Source organism: Talpa europaea (assembly GCF_964194135.1).
Source record: "Talpa europaea genome assembly, chromosome: 10".
Lineage (NCBI taxonomy): Eukaryota > Metazoa > Chordata > Mammalia > Eulipotyphla > Talpidae > Talpa > Talpa europaea.
The window spans coordinates 36,004,965-36,022,478 of NC_140077.1; the positions used below are offsets into that span (position 1 = coordinate 36,004,965).

At 51.6% G+C, this 17,514-nt stretch overlaps 1 protein-coding gene across 1 annotated transcript in view; it reads left to right on the top strand.

Annotated features, from left to right (window-relative positions):
* Window positions 1–864: 864 nt before the first annotated feature.
* The window catches only part of ZCCHC24 (zinc finger CCHC-type containing 24), a gene marked incomplete at both ends in the record, with an annotated part of 52,944 nt that continues 36,294 nt past the window's right edge, over window positions 865–17,514 (top strand). Inside the window, 2 exons of the mRNA XM_084246277.1 lie at window positions 865–1,110; window positions 12,703–12,903. Coding sequence (XP_084102403.1) covers window positions 865–1,110; window positions 12,703–12,903 — 447 coding nt within the window. The remainder of the gene's footprint in view (window positions 1,111–12,702; window positions 12,904–17,514) is intronic.

Sequence of the window (17,514 nt, forward strand, 5' to 3'; positions counted from 1 at the left end):
CAGAGAGGCTTGGAGAGGGGAAAACAGACACATCAGACTAGACGTAACTGGGAGAGAGACAGACACACAGACAGACAGGAGGGGGGGGGGAAAGAAAGAGAGAGAGAGAGAGAGAGAGAGAGAGAGAGAACAGCCTGCCAGAGGGAGAGGGGCATGGGAGTTACAACTTGAAGAGAGAGCGAGAGTATGGGAGAGGAAGGAAACAGAAAAGGAAAAACGAGTAAAAATGAAATAACTGGGATGATTGCAAAGAAGGGGAGACAGAGCCGACCGCAGAGCGAGAAGAGACTGGAGGCTGCAGCAGAGCTGAAGCGCGGCGGGCTGCGGGAGCTGGGTAGGCCGGGCGGGGTGCGGGGTGGGGTGCGCGAGGGGAGGGCCGCCCAAGGGCGGGCCAGCACCCTACTACATATGTAGATGAGCTCCATTTCCCCTGTGACCCCGCCCCCTACTCCATATTCAACGAGGCAGCCAATAGAGGGCGAGCACAGCGCCGGAGGGGGCGGGGCCTACGGGCGCCCGCCTCCGCGAGCGGCCGCTGAAGGGGTCAGCGCCCAGGCAGATAGCGGTTTGCCAGGCGGGCGGGGCGGGGCGGGGCGGGGCGGGGCGGGCGGTGCTGGGGGCGGGGCCAAAAGTTTCCTGCCCAACTTTCGCTGCCTCCTTCCTCCGCCTGCGCGCGCTGCGGCTGCAGTCGGGGGGAGGCGGCGGTGGCTGTGGCTGCGGGCGGCGCGCGGGCGCAGGGACGGGACGATCGCCGTCGGGGCTCGGGCGGCGGACAGTGGGCGCAGACTCCCCGGTGCCCGCCCCTCCACTGGAGGGGGGGGCGCGAGCGGGCGGCCGGGGAGGGGCCGGCATCACCGCCGCAAAATGAGCCTCCTGTCGGCCATCGACACGAGCGCCGCCTCGGTGTACCAGCCGGCCCAGCTGCTCAACTGGGTCTACCTGTCGCTGCAAGACACCCACCAAGCGAGTGCCTTCGATGCCTTCCGGCCCGAGCCGCCTGCCGGCGCCGCGCCCCCGGAGCTGGCCTTTGGCAAGGGCCGCCCGGAGCAGCTGGGCTCGCCCCTGCACTCCAGCTATCTCAACAGCTTCTTCCAGCTGCAGCGCGGAGAGGTGGGTGCCCCTGCGCGCCCCCGCCCTCCGCCCCACCGCGCGGGGCCTTTTCTCTCTGCCCGGCTCTTCCCGGCCAGGCCCTGCTGGACTCGGTATTGCCCGGCCCTGCTTGGCTCCGTTTCGCCCTGCTCTGCCAAACTCTACGCCCGGTGTCCCCGGGGCGCCGGAGCGCGTCACCTCCCGGCTGAGGCCGATCGGGAGCAGCTTGGGCGCGGGAGGGGCCCAGCCCCCCCCCCACCCCGTTCCTGCTGCCCGGGGAGCCCTTCTCGACAGTCAGGGGAGGGCGGGTGGGCGGCGGGTTCCGGATTCTCCCCAGACCGCCTGGGCGCGGCTAGGGCGGGGAGCCCCTTCCAAGTGTCCTTCCCACGCCCAACCCCATCCCCCTCTTGGCCAAAGCTGTCTGGGACCCAGATTCTGCTCCAGGCTCTTCTGGAGCGGCCTAAGGTCTTTTCTCCTCCCACCTCGGTGGTTCCTGACTCGAGGGGCACCCTGGAGAGCTGTGACTCCTTCAGAGGGCTTTTCCTGCTGTTCTCACACAGGGACCCCCAGATACGTCCTCCAGCTACTCGCCCTCCCCCAGCCACATAGGAAGTGGTTTTGAGGGCTTGACCCCACAGACTACGCTGTCCCCAACCCTCCCAGCCTGGACGGAAATGAAAGGGAAATCCTCTTGAGCTCTTGGGAGGGGGGTTAGATAGTGGGGAGAGGTTCCAGCTGCCCAGTGCCTGCTCCAGAAACCTGGGCAGCTGTGTTGCGGAGTCTGCCTGTTGGGTGAATTCTAGCACAAAGTCTACCTAAGAGCAGTGCATCTTCCCCAGTAGGTTAATACACAGATTACCAGGACTTCTTATCCCTTTTGAGGTATTTTATCCAGAATCTTCCTAGATACCATCCCTTTTTCCTCTTTCCCACTTACTCCCTCCTCATTTGGGAATTGCAGATAACCTTTCTGTGGCCTTCAGTAGCTCCCCTTCTGGCAGCTCTTTGCAAAAGTGCAGGGCCAGGGGTGGAGGAGAAGACACACCTGAGGGTCACTTTGCTTCTGGACATACTGGTTAGTTTTAGGAAAGGCAGAGACCTGAATGGGTTGACGGAGGAGGCCTTTGTGTGGAAGAGTATGCTGGGGCTGAGAGGAGAGGCCTTATAGGAGTCCAACTCTAGTTATTGATTAGGGGAGACATGTGCATACAGAATGCTGGCCTGAGGCCTAGACATGACCCAGCCCTGTGAAGTACAAAACCCGTGGGGATAGAAACGGTGTTGGACCTGTCAGGTGTAGTTGAAGAGGATGAATCTGGAAAGGCACCCCTTGGTGCCAGGCAAACGTATGTGTATGCCAAAGCTCTTTGCAACCATAACACACACCCTCCACTTGCGGAATTGTTTCTGGCTGGAACTCTTTAGTTCTCTTCAGAGAGTTTGCTGTCTCTTGAAGGAACTGACTTCGTGGATCAGTGACTTTGAAGAACAGTTTATGAGGTGTTTCTTCAGTGCCTGGGTCTTCTCAGTCGTGTGTTCTCTTTCCAAACACATGTTATGCTCCATGGGGGCCCCTGAGGATTCAGTTACCGGCCAGTGAGAGCCATAGACTAGAAGACAGACAAACTGATTCAGTGTGAATTGATGGGTGATTTCATGGGGGTATTGTGCGAGCCCTGAAGGGAGAAGGGTGACCGTGACCTACAAGTCAGGTCGAGGTTCCTGATCAGCTTCTACCAGCCTCTCTTCGCTCCCACCCTGTGGTGGTTATGTTCTCCAAATGTGGGTGTTTACTGAGAAGGCCTGGGAAATTTTGGCCATCTAGAGTCCCTTTGGGAGCAGGATGTTGTGCATCATCTTGGAAATTTCTAGCAACCAGAATCCCTCCTGTCACTTTGCTGCTGCTTGCCTTAGTTTCCCCAGGAAGTGGCACATTGCTTTGCTGGAGTCAGTGTTAAAGTTGGTAAAGGTGATCTAGAGCAACAGTGGACCTGCTTTGGGGGAAGTCCCTGTCTCTGTCTGGACCTCAGTTTACCCAGCTGTTAAATTTAGTCTCGCTGTCCCCCAGGGTGGTGAGTGTGGGATTTGAAAGTTGTACAAAACAGGAGGGGATGTGCCTAGAGACAGTCTGGGTTGGTGGGGGGAGAGGAGGCACTTTTCCCACACTCGTAGGTCAGTGCTTCCCTGGAGGGGCTGGAGGGCTGTGCCTGCTGACTTCTAGAAGACTCTTTTGGCTTCAGGCTCAATTGCTCTCACCCTCCCACCCCCCACCCGCTTAGTCTCCTAAACCCTCTTGGAGCCCCAGCTGTGCTCCTGAGGACAGGCTTTTCCTACATCTAGGGCTTAGCCGGTGACCTAATATGGCTCCAAAATAGCAACTGGCTGTGAAGGCAAGAAAATATACCCCCCACCTGAATGCCACCAAGGGGCTGGTTAGAGAGGAAGCAAGTCGTGTGTAGGCTGGAGGGGACTCTGTGAAGGGACCCAGGGGCCCAGGAGCATCGCCATTCTGTTCAAGGCCTGGCAGACCTAGTGGCAGTGCCTGCGGATGTGACTTGCATGCTGACCGTTGACCACGGCCTGTCTGCGCCAGTCCCTGTGCCAAGAGCCCACCCCCTCCTGCACCACCCCCAAGCTGCTACCACCACAATAGCAAAACACCATGAATGCAGCTGGGACTTGGGCGGGGGGGCTGAGGACACGGGGGGCACAGAAGCCCATTGTGCCCCTGGAATCTCAGCTCTGGAAGCTGAAGATAAGCCAAGGGTTCTGAGTGGAGCACTGGGTCTGGGAGTGAAGAGGGATATGGCGGAGTTCATATACAAGTGCAAGAGCAAGCATCAGGAGGTGACTTGGATGCTGGGGGTAGTGGAGCTCCTCAGCTTCTCAGTTTATGCTAAGGGTGCCAGGCCAATGCAGGCACAGACACCAGTTTATAAAAAAGTCTTTCAGTCTAGAAACGGGGCCCTGTGAACTTGTTTGAAGCCCTGATCTGTGGCAACACTATATCTTTGGAGAGAGACTCCTGAGGCCCTTGGCTGAGCCCCTCATTGCTCAGGTATCCAAAGAAGGCAGTTCTTAGAGGGTGTGAGGAGTGAGTGGCATAAGGGTCCTCCCCTACCAGCTTTGTTTGGAATTAAAATTCATAGCTTTGTGGGGGTTGTGAATCTACCGCCAGAAAAGTGGAGCTCTCCCCTTGTTGAGCATTAGCTCTTAGGCTGCTCAGAGGCATGCTCTGAGCCCCTCCTGGGGAGTCCTTGTACCTGCTCAAGGGAAGGTATGACTGCTCTAATGCAGGTCAGATACTTAGGGACAGTTGTGGGCTAAAGGTGCAATCCCATAGTGCAGCGATACTTTGTGGAAGTTAGAAGAAGCTTTGGGGTTGAATATATTTAGAAAGTGGAGCATATAGTCCTCCCCCTGGCAACCTACCATGCCCCTTAGCATAGTAAAGGCTCTGAGAAATTCTGCAGTAAAAGTCCACCGACCTTTCTTCAGCCCCCAATTTCCCAAATCCAGAGTATGTTTCGAACACAATATCTGCCAGTGTTCTAAACATCTCCAAGCCCAGGGAAGGCTTCATCAAGGCAGACCTTTCCCTTGCTGGATCATCCCAACCCTTGGGATGCTCATCCTGGAGCAGTTAACCCAGGATCCTAGCGCTGGCTTCTGCAGCACTGAAGATGCCCTGCACTTCACCATCCATCAGAGACTTGCAAATAGCAGTAAGAGTGCATGAGGCTGAACAGACAGACCCCACCCGGGGCCTTCTGCACACACAGGGTATTAGAACTGTTAGAGGAGCGACTGGATGTGCTGCCTTAAAAAGTCCCCAGGTCTTGACCATCTTCTGAAGGTTTTAATGAGCCACCTATAGGTGGAGATGAGCCAAATGGCCCCTGGAGGTGTGAATATGCAGGACGAAGCCACATATCTGAACAAGGAGGGCTGTTTGCCTCGCTGGGGCTGAGAGAGGACTTCTGGAAATGACGCCTATCCCCCGCAGCCTCTGTGGTCAGCCCCACACAGACCCAGCGGACAGCAACCCTGGGTCCTGGGAGGAAGTCGAGCTCTGACTCAGGCAAGGAGGACTGTCGTTCGGGGCCTGTTGGCTGAGGTGGCCTGACCCTCCCTCCATCAAATTACATTGATTGGGCAAGCCTATACTCAGGAGGGAGACCACACCTCGGGGACCTTCTGAGTCAGGTGGGAGGGAGAAAAGCGGCAGCATTAGTAGTTAGTAATTATCAGCGGCAAAGAGCCAGGTGCTGTCAGCACCAAGAGGAGAGGCCTGCAGAGAAGATGGCCCTTAACTAGCAGTTCCTTATTTTGGGGTGGGGGTGCCCTGTTCTTGGCATCTCTTTCCTCAGAGCTCCCATTTTACAGAAAACAGACGCCTGGTCGGTCACCTGGCAAGTCATTGGCGGAGCCAGATCAAGATCTCTCCCATATTCTAGTGATAGTTGTCTCTCTGGTCCATCCTGCTAGCCTCCAGGTTGCCTCTCACCTAGATCATTGTCTGGACCCCAGTACAGGCAGTAACCTGGGGAGTTGTCAGGGCTCAGTGCCTCTGACATCTTGTTCCTGACATTTTGTTCCTGACCCCACACCTTCTGAGGAATGGTAGGGATTGATCCTGACCATGGGGTGTCCTGCTCTAACCACTCCCCAGAAATCCACCATGGGGCTCCATGGGATGTGAATCCAAGGGTGGCCTGGTGGGAGAGGCAAAGGAGATGGACACTGAGCACTTCCTAGTACTTTTGTCTCATCCCCTGGCCAATGTGCAGTATTCCATTGTCCAGATGGGGAGACTAAAGCTCTTCAAGAGAATGACGCTACCAGGGAATCAGCGTCATGCTGGTCTACTTGAGGTTTCTGAAAGCACCAAGTAGTCCCACTGCTCTAAACTTTTGTCCTTGCTCTGGCTTCTACCTAAAATGCTCTTCCCTGCCTTATACAAGCGACAGCTTACTTCTTCTTCCTCTTTTTTTTTTTAAAGATTGATTGATTGATTGATTTATACAAGTACTGGATACAGTTAGAAGCACAGGAGGGTGAGAGAATTCACCAGAGCCAGAGCCAGAGCAGGGAGCAGAACAGGCAGAAGGACCAAAGTACACTGCTGAGGGGAGCAGCGGGCGGCAGGAGAGGTCTGCCCGCCATGTGGACCCTTGCCGGCGGCCGGGGATCGAACTGGTGCTGCAGAGGCTGTGGGCAGCTTCGCAGCCCAGCGCTCAACCGCTGCGCCACCAGGGGAGGCCCTCAGCTTACTTCTTTATGGCCTATGTGATGCACCCTCTCTGAGATTACCTGGCCGACCTGAGGAGCACAGCTCCCTCCAGCATCTGTGTTCTGTGCAGATGACTTGTACTGCGTCTGGTAAAGTGCATCGTAACGTTTGCCATTGTTGGGAGGTATGTACTTCGTGTGTCTGTCTCTATGGCCATGTTGTGCACTCTTGAGGGGAGCATCCTGTCCCTTTCCACTTCACAGTCCTAGCCTCTGAGGCTTAGTCAGTGCCTGGGGCATACTAGGTGCTCAGTTAATGTTTGCTAAATGGATGAGTGGATGGAGGACTTGAATCCTCTCTTTCAATCTGCCTTCCCTAGACCTGTACCACTGCTTGATAACACTGCTTTTATAGCACTGAAGAAATGATTATGGGTTGCTTGATGAATTGGAAATAGCTGACTGGGGATTGATGAAACCTCATTCCTAGAGGTATTCCAGAAGCTTAGGTGTGCTCAGGGCTCCTGACCATCTTTGCTTAAAGGCCTCTTTGAGAAATGGAGGACAGCTAGCATTCCTCTCCTCAGCACAACGCACAGAACACAAGCATATGTGCACACACAGATGCACATGTTTGCACATGATTTCAAGGAGGATGTGGATGGCATCCTCATGCTCACAGAGAAGCCCAAATCAATATCTTTGTTATAGAGGCTGCAGGTCAGTGGTACCCCAGACTGGCTCAATATTTGGGTGCTTCTAATTCTGATTCTCAGTTTTGTGCTTTCTTCTTTGTTCAACAACTATGTTCTGGAAGTGAGAGGCAGCCTGATCCCGAGACCCTATGCTCTAGCTGGGCAGAGGACATACAGCTATGCCATGTGAACACCTGTCAGGCGAGTGGTGACCTGGGAAGGAGCAATAGGGACAGAGTGGGGAGAGGAAGTCTCCCCTGGGTCTTCTCTGCTTTGTCCTGCTGCCACTGTGCACCTGCATCCTCTGGTTCTCTCCTTACTCCACCTACCAAAACCACCAGGACTTCTTATTTTAATTAGACCCTTTCCCTGAGCACTGGCTGTGTGCAGGGAGTTGTGTAGGCATGCCCAGGGGGGTGGACCTCCAGGAGACAGTGGTGCCCTTGGGGGTCCTGGGTGATGGGCTGCCACCTCTCTTGTGGCCAGCTCTGCCACCCTTCTGGCCCACAGGTCAGCTTGGAAACAGGAGTTGAGCTGTGGCTTGACCACAGTTGGGGAAGCCTTCAATCAAGACAATACTCCATTTTCCCACTGACCAGCTCCTTTCCCTGATAGCCAGTTGTCTCCTTCTTTTCCTGACTCAGTGCACACCACCACTTTGTGTATATAGGGGTATGTGTGTGTATATATTTGGTTGGGAGGGGGCAACTGGATTCCCAGAAATCCTCAAGGGGTGGTGAAGTGCAGAGCCCCTTGGAGAAAGGGTAGAGTCATGGATGAATAGTTTCTTGTCCCAAAGAGAGGATTTGGGTGTATATGTGTGTGTGCCTGCGTACACGTGCATTTGTGTGTGTGTGCGGGGAGGGGTGTCAAAGGATGTCTTTTGGGGATAAGAAAGCAGTTGTTCATCTGATGAAAGAATCCCCACAGAGCTGGGGACAAGAATCTGAATCCTCCTAGGGAGCTTGGGGGGCAGGACTCAGCATTTGCTTCCACCAGCCTTCCTTGGACACTTCCCTTCTCATTGCCTGCCTGACTGCCGCATCCTTCCCAGGGGTGCTGCTCCCATCTCTGCCTGCTTTCCCACCTCTCTTCTCTGTATCTGTCTCTTCTTTCTCTAGGCTGCTCTCAGAAGCTTCTGTCCATCTACACTAACTCCTGGCTGCCCTCTTACTCTCTTAGGAGGTGTGGGAGGTGGATAACAACTTGACAGGTTGAATCAGGCCTGGGAATCTCTCTTTCTGCACCCCAAGTTCCTCTGCAGAACCACCAACCCCAGGCCCACCCCACCACCACCACCACCGCAGCCCAGAGAAGCAGGTGCTTGATCTTGCCAGGGTCAAGGACTTGGCAATATGGAGTCTCAGGGCCTCTCTGCCAAGGAGAGTGGTCCACATCTGCCCTTTTCCTCTGCGTCCCTCAGAGGAATGTTACAGGCCAGCAGGTCTGAGTGTTAATCTCCCCTCAGCTGCTGCCCACCTTGGGCAAGTTTCTCAGGCTCTCTGAGCCTCAGTTTCTATCTCTATAAAATGTGGCCAATAATGCCCATCCTAATAGTGTTCTTGCCAGGTACTAAGAGAACTAAGAAAGGAAAGGATCCAGTCAAATTCATGGCACAACTGGGATGAGAATGCATTTTAGTGTCTTCCCTCTTAACTGTCCCCAATAGCCAAGCTAGAATGTTGAAGTCCCTTAGGCACATGTCTCACACTCTGCTCCCTAATGCTTCCTGCTAGCTGCTGGGATCACTGACCCAGGGGGGATGGTCCATGCTGGACCTTCCTCCGTCAATGCTTCTTCCATGCTGGTGATATGGACCCCGATGGCCCAGAGCTTCTACCTAACATATAACCAGGGCCCAGAGCAACTTAATTCGGGGTAAGGACACCTTCCAACTTATTCCACAGGAACTCAGACATCCCAACCTAAGTCCTTCAAGGCGTTAAGACATCCCTTAGCTCATTTGTCCATGGTGGACGGGCGACTCCCAGATCCTTCCCTGCACCAAGACAGCCATGGCATAAAGGAGCAGGAGCAGATGACCCAGGGTGCAGAATCTTTGCCTTCGGGACCTACAGCCTGTGGAGAGATGCACAGTTGTCGCCTGCAAAGAGATGGACAGAGACTCCAGAGCCCCCCTCAGACAAGAGAAAGGGAGTCACAGGGGTCCCCACCCAAGCCTGCAGCATTGAGAGACAGGACTAGATCCCTCTGGAGGAGGCCAGGGCCTCTGTGGTCTGTGGGACGTTGAGGGCACCTGAATCTGTGCTTTTCATACTGCCTTTGGAGACCCTGGCCTAAGTAAGAAGAAGGGGTGCGTTCAAGGCCACACCCCTGGAGTCAGAACCAGATCAGGAGCAAGACCCTGAGGAGGGTTAGATGGACACAGAGAGAGCATAATGGAGTGGATGCCCAGTGCAGAACTAGAAGGGGAAAAGCAGTTGCTGGAGGGATCCTGGGGGGAGAGGCTTGGGTGTTGCAGAGTTAGGGGCTGACTGTCCAGCCATCTCCAGCTGCAGATGGTGGGACTTGGACAGATGGAGCTCCTGTTGATGAAGTGCCCTCTGCGTGCTGGGCTTTGGGGGTTGTGTTTTCAAGGCTTGGGTGCTTTGACCTGAAGAAAGCAAGATTGCAGGAAAGCTTGCCCTCCTTTTCCTCTCCACTTGACATTTAACACGTGGGAAACCCAAGAAGTCAGGCCCGCTCCACAGGCAGAGGGAGAAACTGCGCGTCCTGGCCTCCACCCTATCCAGTCTCCATAGGCTGTGAAACTGGGCTCACCTTTCACCTCCATGGCCTAAGCTCCTTCGAACTTCACAGAACAAGCAGCTCCTGCCCCACCCACCCGCAAGCAGGACTCCTGGCTCTTCAGCCTGCTGTGTGCCCGGTCTGTGATGCTGGGCCTCTCTGGTCCTCAGTTTGCTCCCCTGTAAAGCGAGCATGAGGTTGGGTCAGCTGACCGCTCTCTGTCCTTTCGGCTCTGAGGAGGTATCCTCTTGAGTCCACAACCGTGGAGGACAGGCTGGACTACGCTGGAGGTGGGAGAGACAGGAAAGAAGGGAGCACTGGCCTCCCTCCTCTGACCTGGATCTGCGTGTGCCAGGGGTAAAACTATGACCCTGGTTTGGTTGTGGATGGGGTGTTGAGCTGCCAGGGAGAGAGCAGCTGCTCAGAGGCCTCTGGCTACCCAGGGATACCATGGGGCTGCCCATGGGCAGGGGAGCGTGGCCACAAGACGGGGGAGAGGTTTTTCACGGTGTAATTAGTGCACTTTCTGGCACCCACCAAACTTCCCCTTCCTCTTGACAGTTTGCTGCCAAAATAGTCCTGATTCCTGTGGACTTGCTTAAATCTTATCCAGGAAAAAAAGGAAAGAGAGAAAAAAAGAAAAGAAAGAAAGGGGGGAAAGAGGGCTGTTATTTGTGAAATTGCATTTCCCAGCCATGGGGTGAGTCACACCATTTGGAGCTTCAGATTTCTTGTTTGGATGAACTTTGCTCTGGGAGGCTGGGATGCTGCTGCCCTCCCTCAGGCCAATTTGGGTAGGGAGTCAAGCAGAAGAGCTACCTGAGTGGTTGGAAGGCTCAGGTGCTCCCAGGGCCAGGTGGGGCTAGGCTGGGTTGTGCTTCGGCTGCCTGGGAGAGCTTTAAGCATGTAGATTTGTCTGGGGGGGGAGGTGGGAAAGAGGCATTTAGTGTTTCATGGGGACAGTTTCAGTTTGCGAAGATGAAAAGCTTCTGGAGGCAGCGATGATGATTGCACAGACTGTGGATGTACTTAATGCCACTGATTTGTACACTTAAAAATTATAACAGGTTTTATATTATGTATATTTTACCACAATAAAACAATACAGGGTCTGCCCCTCAGGCCCAGGTGGCTAATTTGGGAGGCCTGAGGTGGGGGCCAGAAAAGTGTATTTGTTAAAAGTACCCCAGGTCATTCAATACAAGTTTGGACATACTCGTCTCATCTGTAAGATGGGGCTGATGTCTTCAAGGCTCTGAGCATCAGCTGCTTGATACGGGTCAAGTTTCAGTACCTGGACATAGTAAGTGCTCAGTGTACGTTACTGTTTTCTAATCTCATTTCCATCCTCCCCATACACCTAAAATGTGTCCATCATCGATTCCCACACCTCCAGAGATGGGGGGGGGGGTCCCTCTGCCTCTGTCTTGGGCCATCTTAAAGCTGGAGTCACCCTCAGTTTGACTGCAGACTTGGGTGATCTCTTCCTCCATCCTGGGCTGGATGGTAGCACTAGCACTGGGCAGCGGGACAGTAGAGGCGGCTGGGAGGGGCCTCTGAGTTCTGTGCCCAGTTACTCTAGGCTGCCTGTATGTCAGGCCTGGGCTGCCCTGGATATGGTTATCTGCGTCTCTCCTTCCTGATCCCAGAGGGAAAGGGCTGACCCAGACTCACACAGCAGGGTGTCGGGGAGCTGGTGGCACTCAGATGATGAGGGCTGTGTTCTCTGGGAGGGGACAGGCAGACCCCTAGAGGTGGAACTAGTAGGATGTGTGCATGGGTGGGCTCTGTCCTGGGAAGATGTGCACCTGATCTCTTGACGCCAGTTCTCAGCTCACCTCCCTCCCCTTCCCACACTGAGGGGACTCAGCAGAAAGGGTTGTTCTCACCCTAGACTGCTGTCTGTCCCATCTTTATCAGGGAGCTGGAGGCAACTTCTTCCCAGGGGCTCTTCCCCCACTAACCTAAGGACTCCCAAGAATGAAGCCATGTCTCTCTGTTAGAGACAAATCTGTAGTCCACATCTGCTGTTGGTGGGCACCTGAGCTGGAGCCCAGGGGATTCCACTGCTCCATGTCTAGACTTGTCATTGATCCTCTCGGGATGCTGCTGCTTTCCAGTCTTGGCTTACCTCAGGAGAGGGGCCCATGGCTATTTCTTGCCAGCTTCACTGCAGGCCCCACCTCACTAAATTCCTATGTGCCTGGCTGCTCGGAGCCTGTGACTCCTATAAATAGAGGCTGTATCCACCAGGAGCGGTCCTGGGCCATGTCTGCTTTGAAGCCAGGCGAGACATCTGGTTCCTGTCAAATGGAGGTGGGAGAGGTAGGAGAGGTGGGCCACTTCCTCCCTGGGCTCCCAGAGAGCTGGTCAAGGCCTGGTTGAGGGCTCCCTGGACAGACTACACAGGCCTCATGCCACAGGAGATTAGGCAAAGTGCTGAACTTCAGTCTTCATTTCTGTACAATGCTGCATGCTAATATTCCTCTTCCTTACCAGATGGGGAAACTGAGTCAGCTCAGAGAGAAGTGACTTGCCTAAAGTCATTCCTCCAGTAAGTAGCAGCACCCTAACCCGATACCTTGCCTCCTGCTTACTGTACCTTACGTCTAGGCAGCATGTAAGAAAGCAAAGATCACTGTCACTGATTGTTTCCTAAGTGCTGGAGGAGAGAAAGTGCTTCACATTCTTGACTCTAACGTTCTAGAAATCCTGTTGTTCTTCCTGTTTTCCAGACAGGGCCAGGGTGGCTAGCTGACTTGTCCGAAGATGCAGAAGTAGAATTAGGGTTTGTACTCTGCTCCAGAAGGCCAGGGCCTGTGGCAGCTGAAGGGTCCTTTTGAATTCATCTCTGGTGTGTGGAAACTCCACCAAGGTCATGGCTGCAAAAGTGCGTATACCCGGGCTTGGGGTCCCTCACAGCCTCTGTCCCCCACAGGCACTGAGCAGCAGCGTGTACAAGAGTGCCTCGCCCTATGGCTCCCTCAACAATATCGCGGATGGCCTCAGCTCCCTCACTGAGCACTTCTCTGACCTGACCCTCACCTCCGAGACCCGCAAGCCCAGCAAGCGGCCCCCGCCCAACTACCTGTGCCACCTGTGCTTCAACAAAGGACACTACATCAAGGACTGCCCCCAGGTAAGACAGCCTGGCCCAGGTGGGGCTCATGGGCTCCCTGCTGACCTGTGGGCTGACCTCTGAGAATAAAGCAGATGGCAGGGTCCCCTAGGGACAAGCATGTGGCCCATTGCCCTCTGCTTTCCACCTTTTCCTTCCCTCTGGTGTTTCTGAGCCAAGACTGGCTGGTGTAGATGGGACAGAGGCCCAGCTTGGGCTAGGACTGGTTAGTCAGTTTGGGTGGAGGACCCCAAAATGAGGTTCTGTGCCTTCAAGTCCCCCGCAGTCTCACAGCCAGGGTGAGTGCTATTACAGTGGAGCAGGACGGGAGCCAGCAGCCTCCTCACAGCTCTCTGGAGACCCCATCTTCTCACACTTACATGGAAGGAATGTGGGCTCTGGGCCAGGAATCCAGATGTGTGCCCCCCTCCCCCAGTCTCACCTCTGTCCGCTCTGCAACAGTACATCCTTCTGAGCCGGCTGTGGTGAGAGAGCAAGGGAGGGGGGTCCTGCCCCCAAGAGAGGTCTGGGTGAAGAGATCTTGGGCACTTTGGGACTCGGCATCTTTTGGGGTGGGACAGGGGCCTGGAGAGCAACCCTGTCTCTCATCCCGTGCTTCACTGTGACAAAGTTGGGCTGCTGGCACAGACCCCACTCACGGGTGACCCCTGACTCTCAGACAGACTTGGCTTGGGAATCCTGGGGAGTGAGGTTAACTGTTGCTTTAAACACAGTATGAGATTATCAGTGATTTTTTCCCTATTATTCCTATTTTCCAATGTTTTTATAATGTGGCACTTCTTTTACTTTACATATGTAATGGAAATGGAATCTTGGAAACTCAGAAAATCCATGCTGTCTTACTCTCCAGATGTTGGAATTGAGGGCGTGGTTGGGTGGGGCCAGGTCCCTGTAGAGCCAATGGGAGGCTGAGATGCACTGTTGCCTCATTGCTCTTCTCAGAAATGGCCATGCCATGCGTTAGGTACTTCTCATGGCACAGCTGCATCAACATTGCCTGGGGGCTCATCGGAAGTACAGAATCTTGGGCCCACCCAGAACCTACACTTTCCTCATATTCCTCAGGGATTCATGGACACCAGTGCTCTCTGCCTCCCCCACCCCTGGTCAGGAGAGGCCAGCTGGAACCTAAATAGTGGGAGCTGACCCCCTGGTGGCTGTCCTCCAGATCCACACTTCAAGGGGCTCTATGTACCCCTCAAGGGGTCCTTGGTATGAGGGGATCTCAGCAGAGGGTGAGGCTTCTACTTGAGGGGTTCTCCGGACAGGATGAGGGACTAATAGGCCACCAAGGATCCACTTGGTCCTCAAGGCTGTGTCCGTAGCCCTCCACCCCAGTCAGCAATCCTGTGCCCTCCCCAGCTAAGCCCCCAATGTAGGGGCACTGAGCAATGTCATGCTCAACATGACAAAACTTGCCTCTACCATCTCCTGCCTAAGCTTATGAAGTGGACAGAGCAGGACTTCCCTACTTAAGGAGACAAGGGTGTGTTAAGTGTACGGCAAGCATTATTTCTGTCAATGCTCACAGCTACCTGTTGTGTTAAGTGCCCTTGTTAGTTTTATTTTATAAGATGCTGCATGTGAGTCAAGAATTCACAGAGGATCATGGAGTTGGTCGGTGAAAGAGTTGGAATTTTTACCCTGGCCAGGCAGGAGATACTCAGACACCAAGAGGAGCTCTTGGGGTTCCCAGGAAGTGTGCTTATGCTAGGCTGGCAGCCTAGGAAAACTTTTGAGACCAGCAGGACTTGTGTGGAGCTGACAGATTGATGGGAGAAGTGTGACAGTGCCCCCCGCGCCCCCCCCCCAGCATATAGCATGACAGTATCCAAAGGCCAGTGGATGGTGAGCCAGAGGTGAGGGTGGTGAAGGGGTGTGTGTGTGTCGCATGTGCGCATACTGCCCTCTCTCCAAATGGACCAGAGCTCTTTTAAATGTGGGGGCAGAAGGTCCCTGACCTCAGTGTCTCTCACTTTCCAACGCAGTGCTAACCCTGGTTCTTCCTTTATGTGGATTACACAAAAGTTCATTTATCTTGTGCAGGCTTTTAACTTTAGCAAAAATAGGAGTTATAACTCCATTTTACAATTGACTGTAAGCTCCAGGGGCAGGTGCTGGACTATCAATTCTGTACCCCTCCCTGTCTGACTCCCACACCAGCCCAAGATTCTGCCCACAGCAGGTGCTCAGTACAAGTCTGCCGGAATGAAGGAATAGGTTGACAAGACTTTTACAAGTCATGGAAACTTTTGTTTCAAATGAAATATTATGTGAGAGCTCACCATATTTATATATAATATGCAAAAGTGGAATGCTTGTTTTGGTAATAGCTTTAAGGAGATATAATTAACATCTCATGTAATTCACACATTTAAAATGTACAAAGAAATGATTTTTAGTATATTCACAAAGCTATGCAATCCTCACTATCATCAATCGTAAAACATATTCATCATCCCAGAAAGAAACCTCATACTCTAGCTCTTCCTTCCTGATCCTCCATCCCCTCGCAACCCCTAATCTACTTTCTGTCCCTATAGATCTGTCTGTTCTGGACATTTTATATAAATGGACTCATATCAATGTAATACATGGTCTTTTGTGACTAAACTCTTTTGCTTAGTGTGTTTTCAAGGTTCATGCATGTAGTAGCATTTATCAGTTCACATAATTTGGGAAGTGTTCATTCTGCTCTATTTTCTGGGTGAGTTTGTAAAAAATAAATATTAATTTTTCTTTAAATATTTGATAGAATTCAGATGGAAAGCCATCCGTACTTTCTTTTGCAGGTAGTTTTTTTATTACTTATTCAGTCTCTTTACTCATTACAGGTCTATTTAGCTCTTTTATTTTTTCTTGAGTCAGTTTCTGTATTTTGTGTGTTTCTAAATTTTCTGTTTCATCTAAGTTATCTAATTTATTGGTATATGGTTATTCAGAATATTCTCTAGTAATCCCTTTTATTTCTATAAAATTGGTAATAATGTTTTCTCTTTCATTTCTGATTCTCCTAATTTCAGTCTTTTTTTCTTGGTGAGTCTATCTAAAAGTTAGCCAATTTTGTTGAGCTTTCTTCTGGTTTGGTTTATTTCCTATGATGTTTTTCTAGTCTCTATTTCATTAATGTCCTCTAATCTTTTTTAAAATTGTGGTAAAATACACATAACCTAAAAGTTACCATTTTAACCCTCTTTAAGTACACAGTTCTGTGTTTATTAAATATGTCCACTTTGTTGTGTAACCATACCATCATCCATCCACGGAACTTTTATCTTGCAAAACTGCAACTCTCCCATTAAGCAATAGCTCCCTCTCTCTGCCTCCCCCATGTCCTGGCAAACCACCATTCTACTTGCCATCTCTATGAATTTCACTATGCTAGGTACCTCATATAAATGGAATCATATAGCATTTGTCCTTTTTGTAACTGGTTTATTTCACATAGCGTAATGTCCTTACACTTCATCCATATTGCTGTATGTGTCAGAAATTGTCTTCCTCTTTTTAATGCTAAAATTCATTATATATACCACACTTTCTTTATTCTTTTATCCATCAATGACAACTAAATCGTTTCATCTTTTGGCTATTATGAATAATGCTGCTATGAACATGGGTGTACAACTCTCTATCTGAGTTCTTGCTTTAAATTCTTCATTCTAACCTTTATTATTTCCTTTAGCTAGCTTTAAGTTTGATTTGCTCATCTTTTCCAGCTTCTTCAGGTAGAAGATTAGGTTATTGATTTTACAGTTTCCTTTTTTATTTTTTTAAAGATTTATTATTTATGCATACAAGAACTGGGATGTAAGCCAGAGGTGCAGGAGGGTGAGAGGATTCATTCACCAGAGAGAGTAGGGAGCAAAACAGGCAGATGTACTGAAATACACTGCAGAGGGGAGCAGCCATTGAGACAGGAGAGGTCTGCTGTGCCACGTGGGTTAGCTCCCTGGCCGGGGATGGGGATCAAACTCTTGCTGCAGTGATGTCAATAGGTTGATAGCGCTGTCTTTAACCCCTGCGCCACCAGGGAGGCCCCTATACCTCCCTTTTTTAATGTAGATGTTTACAGCTGTAAATTTTCCTTTGAGTTGCATTCCATATGTTTTGATATGTTGGATTTTCATTTTTATTTATTACTGGGTATTTTCTGATTTCCTTTCTGATCTTTTTTTTTTTTTAATCCATTGGTTCTATTCACATACTTGGGGGTTTTCAAACATCTTATTTAAAATGATTTTTTAGTATCATCCATTGTAGTTGGAGAACCTAGTTAATATTATTTCAGTGCTTCTGAATTTCTTGTGATTTATTTCATGCCCAACTTTTGGGCTATCAGGAGAATGTTTCATGTGTACTTGAGAAGAATGTGTCTGCTGCAATTGGGTAGAGTATTCCATAACTCTCTGTATAGATGTCCAGTTGATTTATAATGTTTGTGTCTTCTGTCTTCTCGTTAATATTCTGCCTAATTCTTCAGGTGTTGAATTTCCAACTGTTATTGTTGAATTGTCTGTTTTTCTTTAATTCTTTCAGTTTCTGATACATGTATTTTGGTGCTCTGTTATTAGATGTTCCTATGTGTACAATTGTATTTTTCTGATATGT